The 20949-nt window shown below is 42.6% G+C and overlaps 1 protein-coding gene across 1 annotated transcript in view; it reads left to right on the top strand.

The window, feature by feature from the left end:
• The first annotated feature begins 13435 nt into the window (after positions 1–13435).
• Tnks (tankyrase) overlaps positions 13436–20949 on the top strand; it is a 146873-nt gene continuing 139359 nt past the window's right edge. The window contains exon 1 of the mRNA XM_021218747.2: positions 13436–14102. Coding sequence (XP_021074406.1) covers positions 13457–14102 — 646 coding nt within the window. The 5' untranslated portion in view covers positions 13436–13456. The remainder of the gene's footprint in view (positions 14103–20949) is intronic.

Below are 20949 nucleotides of genomic sequence, written 5' to 3'. Positions count from 1 at the left end.
ACTTGCAAAGACCTTATGTGCAAACAAGGATGGATTCCACATATGAATTTTAGGGCACATGTGGTGGTTTGAATAGGTATGGCCCTCAAAGACTTGTGTGTGAATGCTTGGCTCAGAGGGAGTGGCACTATTAGGAGGTGTGGCCTTGTTGAAGTAGGTGTGGCCTTGTTGCAGGAAGTGTGTCATGGTGGAAGGCGGGCTTTGAGGTCTTATATATATATGCTCAAGCCATGCCCAGTGACTGTCTCCTCTTGGCTGCCTTAGGATCGAGATGTAGACCTCTCAGCTCCTTCTGAAGCACCCTGTCTACCTGAGTGCCACCGTGCTTGTCACAACAGTAACAGAGGAAACCTCTGAAACTGTAAGCCAGCCTCCAAGAAATGTTTTTCTTTATGAGTTGCCATGGTAATATTGTCTCCTCACAGCCATAAAAGCATAACTAAGACAGCACATAGTGCCGTTTAGCCCTACAGGTCACTGTCCACTCTGCGGTTCGATCCTGGCTTTTTCAATTCCACAAAACATGGACTTTTAAAAAGTTCAATTCAGTCTCTATGCACTGTTGAATTTCCTTTTTACAATTATTGTTTCTTCCTTTTGCTCTTTTAAACCGGGGACAAAGGGCGTGAATTGCAAGGGGTGGGGAGTTAGAAAGATTAACAGTCAGTTACAACAGTCTATGAAGCTACAATACTGAATGCATTGTTTTGTGTTCTATTTTTTTTTATTAGTAGAGGCATAGACAGGAGAAATAGAACCTCTAAGCTCAATCTTCTAGTGTATGATAGCTCACTAGGCTTCATAACTTAGCAATAATCAGTCATATTGGTAGATGGAGAAATTAAATCTCAGATAATCAGCCAAAGTCACAGGGTATGCAAGAGAACTAACGGATCAGGCAACGACGAGAGGCCAAAGCCTTGACCTCCATCTTTGTGCTCAAGGTGAACAATATATCTTCCATTAGTCTCTCAAAACTTTTTTCTAAGAGCATTCCCACCTCTTTATGTACATTCCAATTTTTCATTTGACTAGGACTTTGCAATTTCTAACAAAGGGAATGTCTTACATTGAATAACGAGGGCCTGATTAATTTTTATATTGCTTCTAGCTTATCACCCCTATAAATAGACTGCTGCAATAACCTTTTGGTTTGGTTTGGTTTTGTGTTTCCCATCAGAGTTATTTCTTTAGATTAAGTTTCCAGGTTTCCTGTTAGAAACGGACGGCAGGTTCACACTCTTCCTTTGTGATTGCAGGTACCTTGGAAACAAAGGAAATAACTTTGAATTTTTAAAGAGTTTCTAATTAGTTTTCTCCTCAATCTTCCTTTGTCAAGTTTTCTAAGGGAACAATTAGTTGTACAAATACTGCCTTAGTTCAATATATTGCCTCACTTGATGCCCAGGCTTCCAGATGTTCTTCTCCTTCTAACAACATTGATGCAAATGAACTTTCTGTTTCACAAGAAATTCAATGGGCACTTTCGCATGTGTTCTTTTCACATCCTATAGTTTCAATACGATACCAAGGTAACCATCACTAATACACACTTTTAGAGAGACCATTGATAAGAGAGGGAAGAATAGGAAGGTGAATATAAGTGAACATTTGTAACAGAAAAGGAAGAATACAACACTTAATCCTAATGTCTGACTTGGGTCAAGTAGTCGTACCCAGTACATCTAAGGACCTCCCATTACTCATTTCACAAGTCCCCTACCTGAATCTCATCTGCTCACACTTCTTTTTGTGGTAGAGTTATTTAAGCTTGCATTTTGGAAAGGAATGGCCATTAGTAGCAGAGTACTACCAAGGACACACTAGCCTTGTGACTCCCCCTACATTACGAAATCCTTCTACATATCTAGACATTTGTTGTTGCCATAAAGACGTGCTTTTTTTTTTTTCCTCTTCCATCTTAAAAAACCTCTTTAATGTATGCTTGTAATTGACATGAACTTTCCTCTTGGTGTGCCTCAAGGTTTTATTATTGATTGCGCCAACTATTGCAGAACTCTAACTGTGCTGACCTCTTCAGAAGCCTGTATGTTATTTGCATGCCTGTGTGGGGTTGTGTGGCTGTGTATGTGTGTGGATGTAAGCGTGAAACTTTGGAGTCAGCACTGGGAGTCTTTGTCCACTGTGCTCTGTGCTATTGACTGAAGAATCAGCCTCCTGACTGAACTCAGAGGTGCCGGATATGGCCAGTCTGGTTAACCAGCTCATATCCCCTGGGTCCAGATTCCGACCTGTGAACTGAAAGGTGGACCGCTACACCCACTCTCTATTTCCCTAGGCTCTGAAAATCTGAACCCCCATTCTGATGTTTGGACAGCAAGTATTTTTAACGTGAAGCTATCTCCCCATCTCAAAGCATATATACTCTATCTATCTATCTATCTATCTATCTATCTATCTATCTATCTATCATCTATCTATCTATCTATCTATCTATCTATCTATCTATCTATCTATTTTTGAGAGAAGGTCTCAATTACACAACTCTGTCTAACCTGGAACCTGCTATGTAGACAGGCTAGCCTTGAACTCACAGAGATCTACCTGCCTCTGCTTCTTGAGTGCTGAGATTAAAGGCATATGCCACCACCCTAGACTCCAAAGTGTACGTATGGGTGATCCATATTTATATGAATTTATAGGTTAATAGATAAAATATATTTTAAATGCCTGAAATTAAATAGAATAAATCACTAGGATATTCCAACTGCCTTAATGGAATGTCTGAATACACTTCACATCTCTTTCTATGCAAAATAACACAAGCAGGATCTATTTGTTAATAAAAACATAAACTATAAAATATTTTTATAACATAAATGTATGTCCATAAAATAAAAACCCTGTCAGTCCTTTTTGTTCTTACTGTAACCTTCTTCTTTCCTTTGTGCCAACATTCACTAAAAAAGTTATATCTAATTGTTTGATTTGATTTGATTTGATTTTTTTTTTTTTTTTTTTTTTGGTTTTTGTGGACAGGGTTTCTCTGTGTAGCCTTGGCTGTCCTGGAACTCACTCAGGCTGGCTTTGAACTCAGAAATCCACCTGCCTCTGCCTCCCAAGGGCTGGGATTAAAGGTGTGCCCACCACTGCCCAGCATATCTAATGTTTTTATTTTTTTTCCCTTTTACTACCTGGCATTGCTCCTACTCCCTCCATATTGCTCTCTAGCCACCTCCTATCCACTCTGGCGATTTATGCTCCGGCAATTCTTTGCATCCGTCTTACTTACACCTTCCTTACATCTCTTACTTCCTTACATCTCTCTCTCTCTCTCACTTAGGCATATCTGACTGCTTCCTTGTGATTCTTCTAATTGCTCAGCTATTGCCGTGGTAGCCCTACGTAAGAAACCACCCTCAGACCTAGTCGTGTAAGATGATTGTTGGTTTGTTCGTCTGTAGGTCAATGGCAGGTAAGGTATAACTACAAGTCCAGGTTGACTTGTAGTCAGCCAACTGAGTCCTATCGGGGCCACAAGTGTCTAGATGTTCTTGGGCCGGGCGTATTGACTCTGGGGCCTGTTTCCTTTATTACTTGATAAAATGCCAGAGGGCAAAAAGAAACACAAGATGCCTCTTAAGCCCAGGTTCCGATCTGGCTTTGATCAGATGAAAGTCCACCTGGAGGCAGTAGTTCTTACCAGGCCAAGGTTCCCTGAGATCATCCTGAGTAATGTACCGGGGCTGGCTGGGAGCAAGACTGAGGCTTATGACATTTTTACTGAGAGAAAACAGACATTTATTTACACCTTCATCAGAAACAATACAATGGCCATTGCCAGGATGGATAACAGTTGTAGTTGCCAGACTACAATGACGTTTGCAAGCCATACAGGGCACCCAAGGATAATGTTTAAGGCCAATTGTTCTGTCAGGCTGTCATGTTTCCTTGACTTCCGAGGGAACACAGACATACAAATCTGCCTCAACACTTCTCTGCATCTGAGGTACTGCATCTGCCTCTCAGGAACTGGAAGGCACATTGTGCCCCGGGAGCCGTGGACTCTAACCTGAAAAACCTATGGTACAGGCCAGGTCAGCCCCATGACTCTCTGTACCCACCAACAGAAAATCACGTCTTTGAGTCTAAAGTTAAAGGGCTAATGATCATACTTTTCTCCAGAGGGCAAAATTGTGAGGTCACTGGGCTAATATGGAACAGAGGTCAATAATATCCCCGTGACAGTCCTTGAATCCCTTTCTTCAGTGGTCTCCAGAACATTGTACTCTACTATTTTAATCTGTGTTTCTCTGGCTGCCCCTTTCCAGCAGTGCACTAGAACGTCTCACGGTCAGACTTCGGCTATCTTCTCTAGCTATAGAGTTGTTTCTTTGTTGATCTGATCAAGCTTCTGGTTTTAGAAGCTTTTGATACGTTGGCTGACTCTGCAGTTTATGTCTTTAGTCTGGACTCTTTCTTGAATTCCAGTCCCTTAGGTGCACCCATGCAAAAGTGTGTAATGGCAACTCTGAACTTGGAAGATTCAGAAACAAACTCTTGGTATTCGGTCCTAAATTATTGGCTACCTAACAAATGGATACCTCTTCCTACCCAGTCCCTTAGGTCAACCCTAACTATGCCACAATTGACTCTTCATTTTTATTAAATATATCTTTTAAATGTGTATATTTGAGGCATGCGTGTAAACACCATGATACGTGCGCGAACATCAAAGGGCAACTTTGTAGAGTTGGAGAAAATGCTCTGCAGAAAAGAGCTGGGCCTCACCTCCAACACTGGCTTGGTATTGAGTTACAGAACGATAAGGGGCGAGCTTAAAACCTCAACCATCAGAGCCAACAGCATTGGCTCGAACTAGCTGTCTTCTTGCAGCTGTGAAGCTGGAGCCTTTGGGTTGTTGAGGGTTTTTTGTTGGTGGTGGTGGTGGTGGTGATGATGATGGTGATGGTGGTTGGTTGTTTTTTTGTTTTTGTTTTTGTTCTTGTTTTCCTCTAGAATGCTTGGCTCTAAACCCTAACCCTATCCTATAGTGATTTTTTTTTTCTCAGTCCTGGGGCAGACTCTTTAGAAAGAAACACACCTACTCCAGGCTGAGGTGTTTTCCTTTGTTCCTTATAGCCTGAAGGACTGATAAGAGGTTGTTTCATTTAAGAAGTCAGTAGAAAGCCAAAAGCTATACTACCTGTCAACTCCCGGCTGTGCAGATAGATTTACAAAAACAAAGCAAAACAAAACAAACAAAAAATGTAAACAGATTGTCCTGGATATTTTATGCTAAGCAGTTGAACCACCAAAATAGATACCTGAAGATAAGATATGGGGAGGAGTGGATATAAGAAATTGCACACACATGTCACTTAACTTGGTTTTCATTCATTGACTTCTATCAAGAAGCAGGGCTGGTTAGTTTTTCTGTCAACTCGACACAAGCTAGAATCTTCTGGGAAAAGGGTATGTTAATTGAAGGATTGCCTCTATCGGATTCACTCTAGGCTTGTCTGTGGGTTACATTCTTGATCAAAAAATGGATGTGGGAGGGCCGGCCCACCCCACTCTAGACAGTGTCATTCCTGGGCAGGTGATCTTGGGTGGTAGAAAGAAGCAAACCATCATCGGCTCTTGAATCCATGTCTCTGCCTGGAGTTGCTGCCCTGACTTCTCTTCATGATGGATTGTGAGCTGTAAATGAAATAAACTGATGTGATTATAAAAAGATAGAGAGGTACAAGAATATGTTCTATGGGGGTGTGGTGAGGTGTGGGGGAAAGAGGTGCCCCAGCAGGCCCACGCCAAGACACCCCTTCCCCCTGAGGGGCCAGCCACAAAACGGTATAGTATAGAATAGAGTTTATTCAGGGCATGGGGAGGGGAATTAAGAGGGTAGTAGAGGCAGAGAAAGGGGGGGAGGAGAAGGGGAGAATAAAGAAGTAGAGGCCAGCCATGACCACATGGAGAGAGGAGGAAAGGGAATGGGGAGAGGGGTAGTAAGAGAGCAAGGGGCAAAGGAGAGAAGCAAGAGAACCAGAGAGAGGAGGGGGCAAGCCCCTTTATAGTGGGCCAGGAGCACTGGCTGTTGCCTGGTAACTGTGGGGCGGAGCTTAGACAGAATGCTAACACAAACCCTCTCTTCCTAAGCTGCTGTGGGTCAAGTTGTTTTATCATAGCAATGGAAAGCAATCTAGAGCAAAAACCAAGTGAGAGGATAGTGGGGGAGAGGAGCAACAGAAATGGCAAATGCCTCCCATTGCTCAGACTTGCATTCATCAATTCTGGCTTCTGCTGGTCTTCACTCCAGCTTTCACCATGGTAGCGTGGTTGAATAAAGGCAGTCAATCATTCCCGACTTTAGGACTGTCTTTCATCTCTGAGACTCATGGCTGCTGCTCCTCGGTCATCTCCTGCACTTCTGCCTCCTTTTTCCTCTGTCGAGTTAGATTTGTTAGGTTTGCAATGGGAACAAATAATCATCCTGGCTTGCTGGATGTCCCAATGCTCTGATAGGGAAGTTTGGGTCTTCTGGTTCCATCTCGCAGTCTATTTGTTTGCAGTTGTGTTGCTCTATTCTGATTGACTACCTCTGAAGTTGCATATGCCATTATGCCATTACACATGCATCCTTTTCTAATGCATTCCAGAATGTTTGGGGATTTTTCTAAATACGCGTAAGGGATAACAGATATTATGTATATTTGGCATGAGGTAGTCTTTAATGGAGTATACATGTGTATTCTAATTACTTCTGAGAAAAAATGTTTATATGGAAAGGAATACATTTACTGTAAAAACTTATCATTTCTTAGGTAGAAAAAACAGTTTCTTAGCCATCTCTGTAGGGTGGCAGAGGCGGTGCCTACAGTTCATTTAGCTTAATGCTTCTCTTGCCAGCTTGATTCTCAGAACTCATGTTTAAAAGGGGGCAGGGGAGGCAAATGTGGTGGCATGCATTTGTATAATTTCAGAGTTAGGGAGAAAGAAATGGGCAGATCCCTGGGACCCATTGGAAGTTCTGGGCCAAAAAATTCCTGTCTTTCAATCAAAGACTAGATGGATGGCACTTGGGGAATGACACTTGATGTTGTCCTCTGGTCTCCACTCATATGTCTACATACATGCGTCTATGCCCCTCCAAAAATATGGGGTAGCAAATGCATTAATCCTAAATAGTAACAGAGTTAGGGTTCATACCCAAGCATTTGACATATGGACTCTATAGTCTTAACCTCTATAGCATCCAACTGACCCTGGTATATAAGAGATCATCTTATAAAGCAACTGAGAGTTTGCTAAATCAGCTTTGAATTATTGTCACTTTCCTGTTTCAAAATAAAATTTTCTGTTTTAAACAAACCCTCATCTGATACAATTCATTTAGTATGATGGCTGCCATGGTAACTGTTGGCCCCTTTGTTGCTGTTATGATTCATAGATTTCTGGTTGGAACTTTACCTAAGAGAATGTAGTAATACGTTTATGGAGAAATCTGAGCCAATGGTACCATGGGCATTTCTGGTCTAAGAATCTTCTCTAAGGCTAAGGTGAGAAAATGATACTGTATATTTGGCATGATTAAGGTGTAGCTCTGTCTTGTATTGGTGGATTTGGCAAGGAAGCACTATACAGAGCTCCAAAGAATTGTTGAACTTGACAGATCTGAAATGCTACCACTGAACTCACAACTGGGTCAGATCAATTGGCAATGCATGGATAGAATAATCAAACCAAGTTTGAGACTGAAATACGGAACCTCTGCCAAATGGTATAACTTTCAAAGACAGTTTATGTAATTACTGGGGAGAAAACCCAAATATTAGAAGAACACATTCCAGAAATGAAGTTTTTTTGTTTTTTTTTCCAGTTAGTAGATTTATTTTTCCTTGTGACAATAGTATGGCCCAGGCGAGTGCTGTACACTTATACTTTTAGATCAACTGGACATGATTTTTTTGTGTAAATATTTTTGAAAATTATAAGATGTTACTTTACTGTGATTCTCACTTTTCTGGAAATTGGAGGGACTTATAAGAATCCTGAATTAATCAAACAAGGAAGCAAACTGGTATTTCCTTAAGAGTTCTGTTACATGCTAAAATGGTAGCTATTTGTTCCTAATCATCTTCTTTGTCATCAAAGAAGTTGAGAGGAGAAAGTTGTTAATAGTGACTGTACTTCTGTTAACGTTTTATGTGTGCCCCCAGAAGGGAACAGCGCTAACATTCAAGGAATACTTACAAAACAGTTAGGCTTCTAGTCTTCACGCCAAAGTTCCAGTAAAGCCAGATTCTTAAGCTGAAACATCTCCCCCAAGGCTAGCGGACCAATCATTGTTAGATATACAATTCAAAGCTATGCTTGATTGACTCTGGGTTTTGCTTTTTTTTTTTTTTTTTTTGGTATAGAATGCTGTATCACACCCTCATATAACTGTGTGTAACCGCAGACTAGGTAGTGATTGTGCCCTCCCCCAGCCTTGAGTGGGCTGAATAAGACCTTGTGTTTGCCACAGCAGGCTAGCCCACCTAGGGCAGAGTCTTCTGACCTAGGTAAAGTCTATTGTCTGTCATGTCTGCAGCTTCCTGCAAGAAGCTACCACCTGCTGAGCAGCCTGCGTTTGTCGTCCTGATGAGATCTTGTCAAGCCTCGAGATCCTGACTTAGTGGGGGGATGGGTCCCCCCCTTTTAAGTTCAGACTCAAAAAGTAAACTTTGAGCCCTGATCAGAGAACTTCTTGGCTCGTTATTTCTCTCGCCGTCCTTCCCATCCATCCCCAGCTTTCCTTTCAGGAACCCAGGAACCCGTGGCCGCTGGGGGCTACAAGTGATGACTGCCCTTTCGAGTCTAGAGCTCAACATCAGTCCTTCTGAGCCCATAAACGTTACAAATACTTAATGTTAAAGCGCCTTTACTACTCTCCACCGAGGATGAAAAAAGCTATTTCCAATTGATTGACTGCGTTTTCAGAATGTGTTGCAATCACTTTCAGGCAATTCAGTCTTTTCACTCTATCCAGCAGAGATATTCTTATTTATTTTGTTCTGATAAGCGGACAAAATAGATCCACTTTAAAATAGTTTGACCTTTACTTTTTTCTGCAATATATGGGTAAATGGCCATTGGGGGACCAGATGAAACATTCTTTATGCTTCCCTTTCAGAGAACACTCAAGGGGCAGAAGGTGACATATTGTGGTGATTTGCCTCCGCTCCTGAATGTTAGCCTCTGCTCCATGTCAAGAAGATTCAAGGCAACAGTGCTGACTTTGCAATCCTGCCCTGTCGTTTCCATAAGAATTTTCCAAATTTTAATGATGAAAAGAGAACTTATTTCATTGGTGTTGATGATTGTGATAACAATCGGAGTTCCATCTTTTGCTCTGTTTTCCTTATGAGAAACCTGTGTGGTCATTGATTGGAAAATAAATATGTAACCTTCAGTAACTGGGACTTGATATACCCTGAGGTTGAGAGTAACCAACTCATAGTGGATTTCTGTTGCAGAAATCTAAAACATCCAAAGAGTGGCCAAATTACCAGTTCTTGCTTCATTCATCCAAACAGGACTGTGAAAACAGTGGACATACCTTTTTACAAGTTGGATTACGGATTTCACTGCTCAGAAATGCTTTGGGTACAATTTTTTGGGGATGAGAGGTTGTCTACTTTTTTTGGATTGTGGATAAGATAGGGAATTTAAGGCAGAACAGTAATAACCACCTTCATAGTTCACAAAAGTACTTTTTTGGGGTTCATTGTAAATTGAAGTTTTGTCCATTGAGATTTTTGTTTATGGTACTTGAATATATTCCTTGAACTGTGTAAGGATTTATAAATTTATAAATGGTCATATATAATACCATCTGTTCACACAAAAGAGTCAAAACTAGGAGAACATATGTTGTGGCCTGATTTTAGTTTCACCATCTTCTCTAACACTGCCTTACCTTTTGTCAAATGTCACCGTGGAAAAGGGCACACATGTACAAGGCCCAGGATAATGTTAGACTTTATAACCTGTAGTCCTAGATTCAATGAAAACCAAATGCCACACATGTTCCATATTTTATGGTATTTATCTGATATGCCAAAACTTACCCATTTATTGCTATGGGAATGTCAATATCATGCTAATTGTATTTAATAGTGAACAACACCTGAAGCAACCATTGGCTTAGTATTCTGCTTGATGCACATTGTTTTTTCTTAAAGACTCTCCATGTGTCTGCTCTGTTGGAATAATGCTGTTAATATCTGCTTCCACAATGCCCACTTGAGAAATCAACAATTGGTATGAAGTGGAGAACTCACTGAGATTGTCCCATTCTTGGGAACGTCTTCTGATATCACACAAAAACTGTAGTAATAGGAAGGATAGAATAAAAAATAGCTGTAGAAAATGGCACTTTGATGGTGCATTGAAGATAGAAATCATGTTTTTATCTTAGTTTGGGATGGGAGAGGGAAGTGGAGAGGAATGGAGGGGAAAGAGTCAAACTTAAAAAAAGAAAAAAAACATTTTCACAATTAGTTAAAATTAAGATGAGAAATAAAAGTACAAAGTTAGAATAACCAAAAAAAAAATCTTAATTTTTATTAACATTTAATCAAATGTGTTGGTCTTGCAGAAAGGAAACTGGCATAATGTTGTGTTAAATAGCCTGCTTACACGTACACCACCAGGAACAGACAAAGTTTGAATTTCAATCGCATCAGTCTGAACCACCATTTAAAATTGGAATCTAGCAAAGTCACAGAGCATGAGTGATGGCTATTCCTGGTTGTCAACTTGGCTACATCTGGAATGAACTACAGTCTAGAAATGGAGGGCTCACCTGTGATCCAGATCTTGTGGGTGGATGACACAAGCTTCTGACAGGGGACAGATAACATGCACGTTTTTGTTGTTGTTGTTGTTGTTCCTTACTTTAATTAATACAGTAGATGTGAAAATACTTGTGTGTCTAACAATTCTTTTTTTTTTTTCTTTTCTTTTTTTTAATTATTTCTTTATTTACATTTCAAATGCTATCCCGAAAGATTCCTATACCCCTCCCCCCACCTCTGCTCCCCTACCCACCCACTCCCACTACTTGGCCCAGGCCTTGCCTTGTGCTGCGTCATATAAAGTTTGCAAGACCAAGGGGCCTCTCTTCCCAGTGATGGCCGATTAGGCCATCTTCTGCTACATATGCAGCTAGAGACACAANCTCAGNGGGTACTGGTTAGTTCATATTGTTGTTCCACCTACAGGGTTACAGCCCCCTTCAGGTCCTTGGGTACTTTCTCTAGCTCCTCCATTGGGGACCCTGTGTTCCATCCAATAGCTGGCTGTGAGCATCCACTTCTAACACGCACTTTTGATCCAGATCCTGAGGCCCAGCAGGAGTTGCTTTAATCTCAGGAGTCTGAGGCAAGGAGATCTGCTTTCAAGGCCAGCTTGGGACTGTGATGGTGGTACACACATCTGAGCCATATCTTTTGCTGAAGCCTACATAAGGACATTAGAAGAAAGAAGACTCATTCTTCTCCACATGCTTGCCAGCATATCTGTTGGAACCTACTTCTTCGGGAGTCCAGTTTAAACAGAAGACCAGCTGAAACACCTAACCTTGTGGGATTGAGCAACTACTAGATCCTTGGACTTCCCATTCACAGCTGCCCATCGTTGGGTTAGTTGGACTGCAGACTGTAAGTCATTCCAATACATTTCCTTATATAGAGACATGCCATAAGTTCTGTGACTCTAGAGAACTCAGACTAGTACACACAGTGAGAAAACCCACAGGGAAAACTCTCACCAGACCTTGAGAGTTTGTGCAGCCAATTGCCATGAACGCCAATGAGCAGAGACAGGATGAATTTTTGAACTGGCTCTATTCAAAGTGTCTGTAATTAGAGAGGATAGGATTAACATTTTACCTGTCCTCTGTCTCCGGGCTAGCAAAGCAGAAGAAAGAAGTCAGTCATTCCAGAGTTTGGCCCTGTTCCTCAGGTCAGGTGGTCGGCCCGGTCTCTGAGATTCTCGTCTGCTGCTTCCCCCCACGCCTCCATTGCTTGCAACTGTCCCTTCTTATTCTCTGTCTAGTTAGGTTTGCATACTCCCAATGCCACTGAGTCTTGCATGCCTCTCAGGGCATCCTTAGTCAGATTTAACTCTGAACAGACAAACCGAGGGGTGTGTGGTCTGCCCCCCCCACCCCCTAGCATAATCACAGCCGTTTTGTTCCATGTCTGCCAGCTATTTCGTATTGTTGCTGTAATATGCCTACCACCCTTTGACACAGAAAAATAGTTTGACTCAGAGAAGGGTCATGCTGGCCACATCCCCTGTTATGTTCTGTATGTCCTGAGGTTTGTTAATCTTAAGGAATTCCACAAAGCTTTACATAGGGCCCATTAAATTGAAGGTCAGTATGAACTGTTAGGTAAAAAATGGCTTAAGTCAGAGCTGATAATCTGGCAGAACTTTCTGCACCTGCATATGACTTCATTGTGGTTTTGTGTGTGTGTGTGTGTGTGTGTGTGTGTGTGTTTTCCTTTTTAAGAAAAAGATAATGTTGTAGTTCAGATAATTGTGAGCTATGTTCCTGATCTAATCAGTATTAGGGTATACATTCAATAATCTGACTCTCAGACCCCAACACTGAGTTATTGACAGTGTGTACGTAGCCGGGCAGTGGTGGTGCACGCCTTTGATTCCAGCACTTGGGAGGCAGAGGCAGGCAGATTTCTGAGTTTGAGGCTAGCCTGGTCTACAAAGTGAGTTCCAGGACAGCCAGGGCTACACAGAGAAACCCTGTCTCGAAAAACCAAAAAACAAACAAACAAAGGACTGTGTGTATGTGTATGGATTCCTTTCTCCGGTATTAAGTACAAATGCACTCTTAGAGAATAAAGTGCCCTTATCCTTCCCTCCTGTCCTGTATCAGAATGAGACCAAAGAGTAAGGTGTAGAGAGATATAACACTGCATTTAGAAATATTCCCAGTGTGTTAATTATAGTTATGTATTCTTCATAGCGTTTTGTATGCATTAGCTCACTTCATCCCTGCAAACAACTTTGTGAGGTGGGTATTATTAATTCCATTTTCGGACGTTTGGTAGATGTTTGCACAAGTTACACTTTGATAGCTTCTTCTGAAGGGAGACACCGCAGACTGACTGGGCACCCGAGGGAAGACTGAAGCTGTCCAATGCAATCCCGCAGAAGTTTCTCAGACAGGTAGTGGCTCGCCAGAACTTTCAAATCTGCCCAGCCAGCCCGCCAGGGCGTCACAAAAGCCCGTCGCTCACCTACTAAGCCACGCCCCCCAGGCTGGTTCTTCGCTGAGCTTCCAATACTTCCCTTCTTCTCTCGGACTCCACCCACTTCGGCAAGAATCATTTCCGGGTATGTTGGCTCCCGATTGGTCCAGAATCCGGAAGTGAGGGCGGGCGGTGGCGCCGTTGCCGCAGTGACAGTACGGGGGAGTGGGAAGATGGCGGCGTCGCGTCGCTCTCAGCATCATCACCACCATCATCAGCCACAGCTCCAGCCCGCCCCAGGGGCTTCGGCTCCGCCACCGCCACCTCCCCCGCCGCTCAGCCCGGGCTTGGCCCCGGGACCCACCCCCGCCTCGCCCACGGCCGGCGGCCTGGCGCCCTTCGCCTCCCCGCGGCACGGCCTGGCGCTGCCGGAGGGGGATGGCAGCCGGGACCCGCCCGACAGGCCGCGATCTCCCGACCCGGTGGACGGCGCCGTCTGCACGGTGGCTGCTCCGGCCGCGGTCCCGGCAGCTTCCGCCGCCGTCGGGGTCGCTCCCAGCCCAGCCGGCGGCGGCGGCGGGAACAACTCCGCGTCGTCCGCTTCTTCCCCGACTTCGTCTTCGTCTTCCTCCCCGTCGTCCCCCGGCTCCAGCTTAGCGGAGAGTCCCGAGGCGGCCGGAGTCGGCTCCACGGCCACTTTGGGAGCCGGGGCGGCGGGCCTCGGCTCGGGGGTCCCAGCCGTGAGTGGGGCCCTGCGGGAGCTGCTGGAGGCCTGCCGGAATGGGGACGTGTCCCGGGTGAAGAGGTTGGTGGACGCCGCGAACGTGAACGCCAAGGACATGGCCGGCCGAAAGTCTTCCCCCTTGCACTTCGCAGCAGGTCTGTCTGGGACTTGAGAGTTGTGGTTTACGGGGTTCGGAGCGGAGGGAGGGTGATCGGACCCAGGACAAGAAAGTTACAAGTTGTTAGCGGGACACGTAGGGGTGGTTCTTTTAAACACCTCACTCCGAGAGCTGAAGTTTTTTTTTTTAGTGCATGGGTGGGTGGTGGGGACTTGGAAGCGGGGACGAGGTGTGAATTCACCCCTCTTGCAACCGTGGTACTTCAACTGGCGCAAAAAACTCTTGTGTGTAGCGGTCAACCCTGGATGTGGGCATGCTTAAAACTTTTTCAGTTCAGAGTGTGCCTGCCTGGGACAAGTTGCATTTGAGTCGCTTTAGGAACCGCTTTGTCGTTCGTGTGCCAGTCAGTTTTGTTTTGTTTTGTTTTTTAATGACATGGTTTTGTCCCCGGAGGACGGACAGTCCGGGGCCAAAAGAAGTGTACGGTAACTCAACAAGTGTTTTTAAGAATCTCTCTTATTCTTAAGACACACAACGCAAGACAATGGGGTTTGTGAAACTCCACCTTTTCTATGAAGTCGACAGTCTGTTTGGAGAGACTACTACCGCGGGCCAGTCCGAGACAGTAGTGATAAGGGTATTGTGTGCCTGGTGATAAGGGACAGAGAGAGAGCAGCTTTGAGGCCCATTGTGTATTTACCTTGTCTCAGCTAGCTCATTTTCTTAGAGACAAAGATGAGAGGTTGTTTGAACAAGGATTTAGGAAGAAGTCTCTGGCGGGGAAACTGCACATAGGCACTGATTGCTAAATGCTGAACTTAACTTTTTTTTGCACCCCCCCCCCCTTCTGAGTATGTAGTTGTTTTCTTTTTGAAACACAGAATATTTTTATAAAACACAGAAATGTAGAACAAAACCAAAAGGGCTGTAATCTCACAGCCTTGATACTTTTGGTTGNTTTTTTTTTTTAAATGAAGATAATTAGGTTATGCCCTTTAAACAGTACCTTTGAAGTGTGTACTTAAACATTTATTATAAATTCAAATAGGACAGAAAGATACAAAATTAAAAGACACTTTAAAAATAAAGTATCAAAGACTCCGCTTTTAAATGTTAGTTTTTCTTAAAAAATTTTTTTTGTTCTTTTCATGAGTATATGTGTGTATTTGCCAGATGTGTGTGTGTGTGTGTGTGTGTGTGTGTGTGTTTGTCTGTGTGTCTGTGTAGGGACAAGAGGGCAATTCATTCACTGGAGCAGGAGTTACAGGTAGTTGTGGGTCACCCAGCATGGGTGCTCAGCTGCTCTGGAAGAGTAAGCCATGCTTGGTTAACTTCAGAGCATCTCTCCAGGGCCTTTTCTGTCTTGAGATGCTGTCGAACACCAACCAGGACTTAGCTTTTGTTGGGTAAGCACTCTACCACTGGGCTCCATGCTCCTCCAGCTTCCTCCTCTTGCTGCACATTTCAGTGGGTGTGAACTCCTTCAGCTCTGGAAATGTAAAAAATATATATATATATATATATATATATATATATTCTATATCTTGGCAGGTACTGGGATTCTCATTTTACAGATGATAAAGTGAGGCACACATGTTTAAGTGAGTCTAGTTCACAAGCAGAGTAGTAAAACATAGCTGTTGAGTCAGCAGTTTGGTTTAGAGCTTAAGCTATAATCTATACTTGGGTTTGTAATTGCAGTGCCCAGTTCCTAAGTTACTTGGTGTTTTGGGGAGAAAGTAGTTGTCTGGGGCTCATGAAAAGAGGTAGCTACTAGGTTTTTTTTTTTTAAATTGTTTTGTTTGTTTGTTTAATTTTAGCCATTACTTAGAGTTTATATTGTAATTTAATCAGAACTTTGAGGAAATGGGAACCACACTCTTCCTTGTATGTGTGTTTGTATCAACTTAACTTTTAGCAAATGGTGTCTGTGATTCATGAATGATCTGTGGTGTGATGCCCATTGGAAATGGTCAGATTCATTAATGATCTGTGTGATTCATGAATGATCTGTGGTGTGATGCCTATTGGAAATGGTTAGATGACTGGATCTATGCTGGATATCTAGACAGTAACTAGTGTGTGTGATGAACTGGCTTCTAAGTTGGCTTTCATTGAAGCAGATGAAAAGTCAAGGCTCTTGCTTGTTTTATATGCAATAGCATTTCTTTTTCTTGTTTTGCTTTTTTTTTTTTTTTTTTCCTGGAACTCATTTTCTCTGTCTTTTGAGACAGGTCTGGCCAGGCTCAAGGTTCTTCTGCCTCTGCCTCCCAAAGCCTGAGGTTTCATGCGCTACTACACAGTTTCTTTTTCTTTAGGCTAAATGAAAGGTCTGTATCTGATGTAATAAGTCATTGGAGACTGTTTACTTTCCAAGTGTCTCAGGGACGTCTGACTCCTAGCATGCTGCCTCCATCTGTCTTTGCATCACTTTTCTCACCCAACGTTGGTCCCCAGTGAAGAGGGCTTGTTTCTCGTCATGGCTTCTCTTCACCATAGATTGCTGAGGAGTCTTTCCTGGAGTGTACTTGCATGCATTAGACTGCAGCGGGAAGCCGCCTTCCGTAGTTACGGTGGAGTTAGGAGGACCTAACCTTGATCAGCTTTGCTTGTTCTTTTTTTTCTTCAGTTCTTTAGCTCATCTGTGGAAAGTAAACAAAATAATAATTATCAAATTCTCCACAGTAAAAAACATTCTCTAGTTAACCTACACTTTTATATTTGTTTCTATAACATTAAAGTTTAAGTCTAGTTTTCATTAGCTGTAGGCTGGGTAGCCAAAAGTTCTTGTTAGTTGACTGTTAGTTAACTGTTACTATAGTCATTGTTTGTCCTGGAATAGCTTTTTTAAGGGTAGGAAATAGGCAAATGTCTTACATGGACAGTTTTAAAAATTATAGTTAGTACTAGCTCCTAATGTGTTAAATACTGGCAAGACTTAGGGGTGGCAGGTATTTTGTAACTTTATAGAACTCACTGTGTAGTGAGGAAGTTTAAAGAATAATAACAAAACCTCAAAGTGTAACCTGTAGGAGTATGTTATAATATCTTTTGGAGTATGGGGAAGAGGCTATTAATTCTGGGTTTGGAGCAGTTGGGGAATCTTTCCTTTAAAACAGATTGTTTAGTTTAGGTTTGTTTTTGAAAACAGGGTTTTACTATGTAGCCCTGTCTGCCCTGTCTACTTAGACCAGGCTGGCCTGGGACTTAACAGAAGTCTGCCCGTCTCTGCCTCTGGAATGCTGGCATTCTGGGTGTGCACTACACTGGCTCACCAGAGCTTTTAAAGTACCAATTTAAAGTAGAGCTATCTTAATTTATTTCCAAATAGTTATGTATTTTTACTAACAAACTGGTATCATTTTGGTGAAATTTCTTTTTACAGAAGAGTTCAGATGACTTTTTCTGTTGAGAGTTCAGTTTTGAGATCTCAGTTTTAAGTATTTATTTTTATTTTTATTTATTTATTTTTTTTGGTTTTTCGAGACAGGGTTTCTCTGTATAGCTCTGGCTGTCCTGGAACTCACTTGGTAGACCAGGCTGGCCTCGAACTCAGAAATCCGCCTGCCTCTGCCTCCCGAGTGCTGGGATTAAAGGCCTGCGCCACCAGGCCCGGCAAGTATTTATTTTTAAAGCTTAATTTGAGTTTAAAGTTTATGTGTGTATGTATGTATTTATATGTGGGCATGTGGTGTGTGTGTGTGTGTGTGTGTGTGTGTGTCCTCTAAGGGTGCTGGATCCCCTCAGGCTGGAGTTGTAGGTGGTTGTGATCTGTGTGAAATAAGGGGTGACAGGGGAACTAATTTGGGTCCTCTGGAAAAGTAGCAGACAGTTGTAACCACTGACTCATCCTTGTAGCCCCTCATAGTATTTACTGTTCCTCCCCTCCCCTCCCCTCCCCTTTCTTGATACAGGGTCTCTGCATATCTCTGGCTGTCCTAGAATTCATTCTGTATGTAGATCAGGTTGGCCTTAAGCTCACAGAGCCTCCACCATGCCCAGTGTAGTGTTTACTGTAAATTGAAGAGGCTTGATGCAGGCTTCTGTATTGTCCTATAAGGCATTTTAGTATCAGAGGTAGCCAAATGTAGAACATAAGTCAGTTTTCTTTTCTTGATTTGGATGAACCCCCTGCAGCACACACCCCACAAAAGTTGCTCCAGATCTTGATTTTTTTAAATAAGAAGATACTGGCTCCCCTACCCTCACCCCTTCCAGTACAGCTGTTTGTTTAGCTAAATACTCGATGCTCTCTAACTTGTGGTAAAAAGTAGTCCAAGTGCTCTAGTCTTGAAGTGGAACTCTGCGCAGTCTGGGCCGCTCTGATTGTTACTGCGGCAACAACCTTGATTCGGCTGGTAAAGTTACCTTATTTGGTTCTCATTTTCTTAGAGACAGTCTTCCTACTTTAGGTTAGGTTGGCTTCCTGATGCCCCTGCCACAGCCTCTTAGGTGCTGGGATTACAGGCAGTGAGTACCACAGGACCAGCTTCTCCGGATTGAAATGTCTGACTGTGATGAAAAAAAAATCTTGCTTTGCAAATTCTTTCCTAGACTTAAAATCGCTGGTTGGAATTGGGGTCGTTTGTACCTTGTGTTTACTAAAATGTGTGCATGTTCCTTCCAGTTCACAGGGAGCTTTGAGATAAGGAGATGCATAAAGGGTCTTTTTCTTTTGCCTCAATCAGGTATCACTCTTGAATGATTTAAAGAAGAAACTAGCTGTTTGATGACGTTACAAGTAATCTCTAATAATGGCAAAAGTAACAAGCAAACTGCTATCTAAGATAGCTCACATGTCTGCTTTATCCTGCCTGCAGAGATACCCCTCAGTCTCTCAGATCCTTTGTTTAAATGCCTGGATTGCAGACAATTGAGTAGGTGTCCCAAATGCATACAAATACCTCAGACCCTGATAAAAAGGCACCACAAATCAGGACATTCCGTTTTCTGGGATTAGCAGTTATGTTTTAAAAGCTCTATAAATGGAATCATATACAGTTCACACCTGCCTCTCCCACCCCCTATACTAGATGAATAGTTCCTATATGCTCAGGAGTTTTCCTATGTCAGTGTGCTACAGCCAAGCTTCTTTCTATTGATGGGCTCTTAGGCTGTTTTCCATTTTGACTAAAGATGTTATGACATACATTCTTAAAATTTTGTTTTGTGGCTGTAGTAGTGTTCTTGGACAAAAACATACTAGAATTATGGGATGTTGGGTCAGGTAAATGCCAAGATTGGTAGCCAAGGGTTCCTTGAAAGTTGTAGGACTGAGGTAATCATAGAGCAGCTTACAACATGACAGTTGATTTTAGAGAAAGCTAGCCAGCAGCAGTGTAGGTGAGTAAAACAGAACTGAGACTTGCCAGTGTTCTCATCCCACATTTGCTGCGTGTGGTACTCTGAAAGAAAGTGGGCTCAACCCATTTCAGGAGGAGGTGATGGCACAAGCGGACATACACTTACAGTTCCTTGTTGCTTAAAGACAGGGACGAGTTTGGAGAAATACATCACTGGGTGATTTTGTTGTGTGTGACCATCGGTGTACCTACAGAAACCTGGATGGCACAGCCCGTTATACATGTGTACTCTGTGGTATAGCTTTCAGGCTTTATACGTGGCCAGTGGTGCAATAGTGTGAACTCTGATAGTAGTAACACAGTGATGGGAATTTGAATATAAACATAGAATATGAACACAGTATACCCTTAAGGACACTTAGCATGAGTGGAGTTTGCAGAATTGGAAGTAAGTCTGGGTGTGTTGGAGAGTAATAGGAAGCCTAAGCATTAGCCTGCACTACTGTAGATTCTCTCTAAACATTGTACACTTACAGCCATCCTAACTGATAAAACATCTGTATGTCTTCAGTGACCTGTTAAGCTTAACTTGATTCCCTTTTGTTTGGGAAGCCAGGGTGTCTCAGGGTATCCCAGATAGCCTTGAGTTGGCAGTCCTCTGCTTCATTCCCCAGGGTAGCAGTGGGCCCGGACTACCATGCCTGGTCAAGACTTGCTCACTTTAGAATCTTTAAAATAAGTTACACTTTTGATTCTTTTGTAATACTTAAAACATAATCATTCTCTATACAGTTGAACAAAAATATTTTTATGTTTTGAATCCTCATCTTATAGTGATTTTTATTTTAAGTAATTTCATTTTCATTGTACTTTGTGTACATTATTGTTAAGAAGTAGGACAGATATATTAAGTAGCAGAGGTCAACACCAGGTCAAAATAATTGTTATCACTGTCCTTCACTTCCTAGTACCATTGTATTGGAAGCTAGGATTTGTCCCCCTGGAATGTGCGCAGGTATAGTAACAGCATCAGACCATCTCCTGTGATAGCAATGCCTTTTGTAGGATCTGCTTGAAGCTGCTTTCCTTGTATATACTTTTTAAGTATAAAATAATGATGAAAAGCATAATGTAGTTAATACATCAAGCTGGTGACTTAGCATAACCAAGTCTTTGTACCGCATGTAATTGAGCTACAGTTCCGTATGATACAGGCAGTATCATACACTGGGTTAGTTTACCCCAGAAGTAATGCATTGTGACATCACAATGGCAGTGATATCACTTCAGGATAGTTTTTTAGTGCTATTATGATCCTGTCTCTGTCATGTGACTCGGTCTCTCCTTGACCCAAAACTGTATTCAGCTTGTGACTATATACTAGTCCATTGGTGTCATCCTCGAAGCTGCCTTTCCCTGCACCTTGCTTTGTTGTCTAGCATCAGGTACAACTGAATATTTAGTGTTAGGTTTGACTTTTCTAAGAAGTTGGAGAATAAATGTCTCTGTAACCAATGCTTTAACGTGGGTCCTGCAGCTCTTACTGATGCAACAGTTGCTGAGCGCCAGCGGCTAAGATTT

Source organism: Mus pahari, chromosome 19 (genome assembly GCF_900095145.1).
Source record: "Mus pahari chromosome 19, PAHARI_EIJ_v1.1, whole genome shotgun sequence".
In the NCBI taxonomy this organism is placed as follows: Eukaryota; Metazoa; Chordata; class Mammalia; order Rodentia; family Muridae; genus Mus; species Mus pahari.
Note: the sequence above shows the minus strand (reverse complement) of the source record. Positions and strands in the feature narration are given on the sequence as shown.